The sequence below is a fragment of the Cherax quadricarinatus genome, chromosome 60 (genome assembly GCF_038502225.1).
Source record: "Cherax quadricarinatus isolate ZL_2023a chromosome 60, ASM3850222v1, whole genome shotgun sequence".
Lineage (NCBI taxonomy): Eukaryota > Metazoa > Arthropoda > Malacostraca > Decapoda > Parastacidae > Cherax > Cherax quadricarinatus.
This window is the reverse complement of record NC_091351.1, coordinates 1,363,642-1,370,000: the sequence shown is the minus strand read 5'-3', so window position 1 is coordinate 1,370,000 and position 6,359 is coordinate 1,363,642. Positions and strand designations below refer to the sequence as shown.

The 6,359-nt window shown below is 40.8% G+C and overlaps 1 protein-coding gene across 1 annotated transcript in view; it reads left to right on the top strand.

Moving 5' to 3' along the window:
* The window catches only part of LOC128694445 (arrestin domain-containing protein 17-like), a 41,134-nt gene that overhangs the window by 9,200 nt on the left and 25,575 nt on the right, over positions 1–6,359 (top strand). The window contains exons 2-3 of the mRNA XM_053784562.2: positions 1,455–1,580; positions 2,411–2,570. Of these exons, the coding sequence (XP_053640537.1) occupies positions 1,455–1,580; positions 2,411–2,570 (286 nt within the window). The remainder of the gene's footprint in view (positions 1–1,454; positions 1,581–2,410; positions 2,571–6,359) is intronic.

The following is a 6,359-nucleotide window of genomic DNA, read 5'->3' as shown; positions in this document are numbered from 1 at the left end:
ATAGTCATTAATAAAGTTAAAAAACGATCCTGTAATAAAGGAACTAAAATAGTGATTATGAACGACATTGATTATATCAAGAAATATTAGTCTTATTTAGTGAAATTATACTAAGCAATAATTGGTTATAATTATAATTATATTTTTTGAAGGGGGTGAAGGGTAAACCAGTGGAAGGCCTCGGTCAGATGACCAAAAGCTCCAGTTGTGGGTTAGGAAACACTTGTCCTATTTCCTGACAGTGAAAAGATACTCTTGAAAAAGTGTCTGAAATACCCATCAACAACTTTATTATGCACTTTAATAAAAAAGTTCGGAAAAGTGATCAAAATAAAGAAGATAATTAAATATTATTCATTCTCAACATTATTAATAGCAGTCTTCCCTATTTCAACATTTCATTAAAGATTTATAAAAATAAAATACATTGTCGCCCCATAACCTCCAAGTGGGACCGAAACGTCGTTGTTAGCTCCTCTCTCCTATGTACGGTTTGTGTATTATACCTCCAGCACATGATGATCTTCCTAAAGAAATGGTCAAAATGGTTTAGTAGTTCTATATAACCTTACTGTTTATTCCATTCTCGAGGACACGCATCAAAGTCCCAGAAAAACTTGGTTGATAATCACGAATCTGAACCTACATACAAGAAACTCTTCAACTTAGACGTTGTTTGTCTCCTCAGCAGAGTCACTGTGCTTGATGTAAAGGTAACGGAGTTTAGGTAAGACCCTTTTGGGGTGAACGGGGAAGTGAGGTACCGGAAGAATAGCTCAGTGAGAGGAAGGTTGAGTGGTAGAGATAGTACCGGGGCTTTACTCAGTACCTAGACGAACATGGTACTGGTGGCTGGTGCAGCGAAGAGGACTGACGAGGCATGTTGGACTGTACAAGGTACCTGTGAGAAATCCACTGGTGATGTATAGGGATATGGGGTGAGGTTAACAATGGTACATCTGTTAAGGTCCACACCTGTTAAAACAGGCTAGAGGTTGATGTCTGGGAAGTTCGTACAGCAGAATACTAATCATTTTCTTGTAAATTCCCATCTCCACAAATAAGGTACTTCTACTCACTAAGCTCTGTGTTATCACCAACGTTTCTTTCTTCAAAGATGAGTTTTACAATAAAAAATATGGTGGTAACATTGGCGACCCTCTCTTTCCTCTCTCCGAATGATAAATTCTATCTGTCTATTGACTTGAGACTTGAACCGTGGTATTGACAAGTAACAGGTGCACCACTGTACTACGAGGCATTAATAAGATATCTCAGAGAACACTTCTCTGGTATGTGACCCAACTCTTTCTTCCCACAGCTACAGGAACTTCATATCACATCTACTGTTATCTCTTCAAGGCTTCGTAGCACAATAAATAGCACAGCACTGGATCTGTTACCCCAGCCTCTCACCACCCACCCCGCCCTCTCACCACCCACTCCGCCCACAGATACGCCTATGCTCCGTCCTGAGAGGCTTGAGATACAGTTCAGTGCTCCAGGAGCCGTGTACTTCCCTCAGCAGACTGTCACAGGCAAGGTCGTCCTTCAAGTAGCTGAACCTCTCAGGCTCAAGGGTGAGTAGTTGAACCTCTCATCTTCAAGAATAACTGAACCTCCCACGTTCAAGTATAACTGAACCTCGTAAGTTTATTAGTTACTCTCGCATATAGTAATCAAAACATAAATATTGTCACCAGTTTATTTTATAAATAATAAATGACAATTATTAGCAGATTAATAACTCAATTTAGGGAGGATTAATACTCGTCTAATTAATAATAATAGTTCGACCGTCTAGGCAGCCACGGACGAGGCTTGTGTCCTTGTTTCTCTTCCATAAACATCCCAAACTATCTCAGAAACGTCACAAACTATCCACAATAATCACAAACTATCTCAGAAACGTCACAAACTATCCACAATAATCACAAACTATCTCAGAAACGTCACAAACTATTCACAATAATCACAAACTATCTCAGAAACGTCACAAACTATCGACAATAATCACAGACTACCCACAAACATCACAAACTATCCACAAACATCACAACCTATTCATAATCATTACAAACTATCCACAAACATCACAAAATATCTATAAATAACAGAAACTCTCCACAATCATCACAAACTATCCAGAAACATCACTTGTTATCCACAAACTTCACAAACTATCCACAAACATCACAAACTATCTCAGAAACGTCACAAACTATCCACAATAATCACAAACTACCCAGAAACATCACTTATTATCCACAAACATCACAAACTATCTTGAAACATCACTATACACTTACAATATACTTACCAGGGTAGATATTAAATCTAAAACTCATCTACGATTTTTTTTTTAGTTTATTGCTGTAATTTTTGGTTCATGTTTTGTGTTACGCTACAGGGGTGAAGATGAGGTTCCGGGGTGAGTGTTGTATATACTTCACTGACTACCCTAAGAAGCTGGAGAACCTGAACATGATCAAGAAGACCAAGAGAAAAGGGGACCATTGCAACACTCCAGACCAGTTTCCCACCACCATGTGGTCTGCACGACACACCAAGTTAGTCAATGTATAGCCTGTCTTATCTAACATGACTGAATGTGCAAGTATTATTCTGGTATGTGTGATAGTAACATTATGGAACACCCACAGTGTGTGTGTGCAACGGAAAATAGGTGTGCTGTTAGTGAGCTGTTCCAGCCACGGCGTAGTGGGTTGTTTGCGAGTTGTTCCAGCCCCAGTTTTGTGGGTTGAGTTGTTGTAGTCACGTTATTGTGGGTTGGTCATTTTTTCCAGCCATGTCCGTGGTTCGATCCCTGGTACGGGTGGAAATATTAGGACGTGTTTCCTTAAGATAACTGCTGTCCATGTTAACTTATCAGTAAAATAGGTACCTGGGTGTTAGTTGACTGGTATGGATCGCATCCTGGGACAAAATTGAACTAATTTGCCAGAAGGGGGCTTTTATACGGTAATATGTCATTGATGTCAGCTGAGCCTGTATACCTTGTACATGTACTTGTAGAAATAAAGATATTATTATTATTTTTATTATTATTATTCTTATTATAGATAATTCTTGGTTAAGTTCACATACTTTATGGCAACGTGTTGCAAACCTAATCTTAGGTAGGTCTAATTCCCACCCACCCTCACTCATCACTCAGACAACCTATGTTTAAAGCTACCCAAAGTTCTGGCTTCAACAACGTCACTGGCAACTTTGTTCCACTCATCCGTAATTCTGTTATAAACTGTACTTCCCTATATCCTTTTTATTTGTAAATTTGCTCAACTTGGGTTCCACTGATTATGAGTTGTTCTAACCACGGTGCGGGTTGTTTGTGAGTTGTTACAGGCATGGTATTGTGGGTTGTTTGTGAGTTGTTCCAGGCATGGTATTGTGGGTTGTTCGTGGGATGTTCCAGTCATGGTATTGTGGGTTGTTCGTGGGATGTTCCAGTCATGGTATTGTGGGTTGTTCGTGGGATGTTCCAGTCATGGTATTGTGGGTTGTTCGTGGGATGTTCCAGTCATGGTATTGTGGGTTGTTCGTGGGATGTTCCAGCCACAGACGGGCAGGTCCTCAAGCACAGCACCCTACCAGAGAGAGAGAGAGAGAGAGAGAGAGAGAGAGAGAGAGAGAGAGAGAGAGAGAGAGAGAGAGAGAGAGAGAGAGAGAGAGAGAGAGAGAGAGAGACCCTGGCACATTGCCTACCAACCTCTATGTCACGTGACAATAACAAATACCACCATCATGGCTGGTTCTCATGAGTCAAGGTGGCAGACTATAACTGCCGGTACTTAACCAGAGTAAAGACCCCCATCAGGGCCATCATTATCATCAGTCTCATCATATTTCATCATTCAGAGGGACGATATTAGATATCTATAACAATAAATGGATGGCAGAAAGTAACATCATTCGAAATAATATCTGAATATCAGTGCTGTTATGCATCATTTTTTTTTTTTAGGTTCAGTGGAACAGCGAGACATATTGCTGGCTAATATCACGAAATTAACTTTAATTTTTCACAGTTACGCAAATAAAATAATCATTATTATTACTTATTCCTGGAAGTCAAGAGCAGAAAATCATTACAAGTCACTGATTATATATGCTCAAGAAATAGCTTGTATTCTTACCCTCGTGTGCTGCATCTAGTAAAATATTTAAGAGCTTCGCAGAGTGTTAAATATTACAATCTTTGACCATTTGAGAATATGCAAGACAACGTGCTTCTTATTCAGTCTCTGTCCACACCAGCTACTCCAAAAGATCACAAACAATCCCACTGAGATATTACCAGTGTAGAGTTTATATCAACAATGCCTGAGAACATATTCAGAATGGACAATACTTGTCTCCTGGCTGTGAGTGCTCATGATACCGGAGACTTCCTACTGACTGACCCTAATACCATCCCTGAGCACTCACCTCGACCCTCGGACCATTAATATTGGTGTGATCCCCATGCAAACAACAGCAGTGTAAGGTTACTTGGAACTCTACGTTAACCTTTTTTTTTTCTTGAGCTGCCATTTTCCATACCCAAGTTACTAACAAAAATTAATATCGTTTGAGGGTAATAGCGGTCAGCAGAGAGGAGCGCCTTCACTGAAGACATACTCAGCGTGACATTCCTTGAATCAATGTCATAAACTCTATATAAGTGTCTTTATTCACAGTTTGTCAGAAACATCATCCTTAAGATGATGTTTGTTAGGTAAATGGACACAGATGCAACTAATGTGATATTTTATTGTGGCAACGTTTTGCTCTCCAGTAGCTTTGTCAAGCTGTAACGGCTTGACAAAGCTCCTGGAGAGCGAAACGTTGCCACAATAAAATATCACGGTTGCATCTGTATCCAGTTACCTAACATTCTGTTGGTAATTCTACCACTATTAAGATGATTGTTTGAAAGTGTGCACTTGCTCCCTTTCCATTCCCCCTCCCCTTCCCCTCCTCCTCCTCCTCCTCCTCCCCCCCTTCCACATAAAGGCACGTCAACCCCCCGCCAAGTTCTCCACTCCATCAAGTGAACTACGCTCCACTGCCGCGAAGCGTCACTCAAGGAATAGCAATTAAATTCTTTTTAATGACAAAAATACAACAGTTTTTGGTGTCTTACCTCCAAGTGCTGATGTGATTCCAACATACTACTACTACTGCTACTACTACTACTACTACTACTACTACTACTACTACTACTACTACTACTACTACTACTACTACTACTACTACTACTACTACTACTACTACTACTGAATAATGTAATGCAACACTAGTGAAGAAACACACTAGTGAAGCAACACACTAGTGAACCAACACTCTACTTAACATTCTTATCCCACAACTAATTGGACTCATATTTCGCTAAAATTTAAGAACATTTTCAGACAAACAAGATATTAATACCAACCTATAAGATAAAATTATTTGGAAAACAAGATATTAAAAACAAATTACGGCACTCCAGGCCCCGGGAAGGTCGCTACCGTGCAAATCAATAAACGTTATGAAGTCTGTGTCGTCAGGGGTGAAGGGAACCCAAGGTAGGGAGTAGGAAGGGGTAGGGAGGAAGTGGAGGGGAATACATAGAGGATGGAGAGAAGGGGCGACAGCTGAGACTACTTAGAAGTTTGAAGGAGAGGAGGAGGAGGAGGAGGAGGAGGCTGATGAGGTGGGAGAGTTAGCGTAGGTCTTTGATGAAAGTACTGGAGTGTTAGTTTTCCAGAGACCTGACTCAGGGGTGTTTCCAGATGGAACATAAGCCTTCTAGCGCTCAAGTTTGACTGAGTGTTTACCTTCCAGGTACTTCACTGTCAGCTTTGCAGTCCGCTTATCCAAGTGAATAACTGGAGCGTGACGCTCCAGGCATCTGACTGTTAGCTTTCCAGTCCAATGGATCAAGTGAATGACTGGAGCGTAAAGTTCCAGTAACTTAATTGAGACTTCCAGCATGTAATATTGAGTGTGCCTAAAGAATATTATATATTTACCTGACTATTAGCCATCCAGCTCCCTGGCTGGAATATGAATATGGAAGGTAGCTCCCTGGCTGGAATATGAATATGGAAGGTAGCTCCCTGCCTGGAATATGAATATGGAAGGTGGCCCCCTGCCTGGAATATGAATATGGAAGGTAGCTCCCTGCCTGGAATATGAATATGGAAAGTAGCCCCCTGCCTGGAATATGAATATGGAAGGCAGCTCCCTGGCTGGAATATGAATATGGAAGGTAGCTCCCTGGCTGGAATATGAATATGGAAGGTAGCTCCCTGGCTGGAATATGAATATGGAAAGTAGCTCCCTGGCTGGAATATGAATATGGAAGGCAG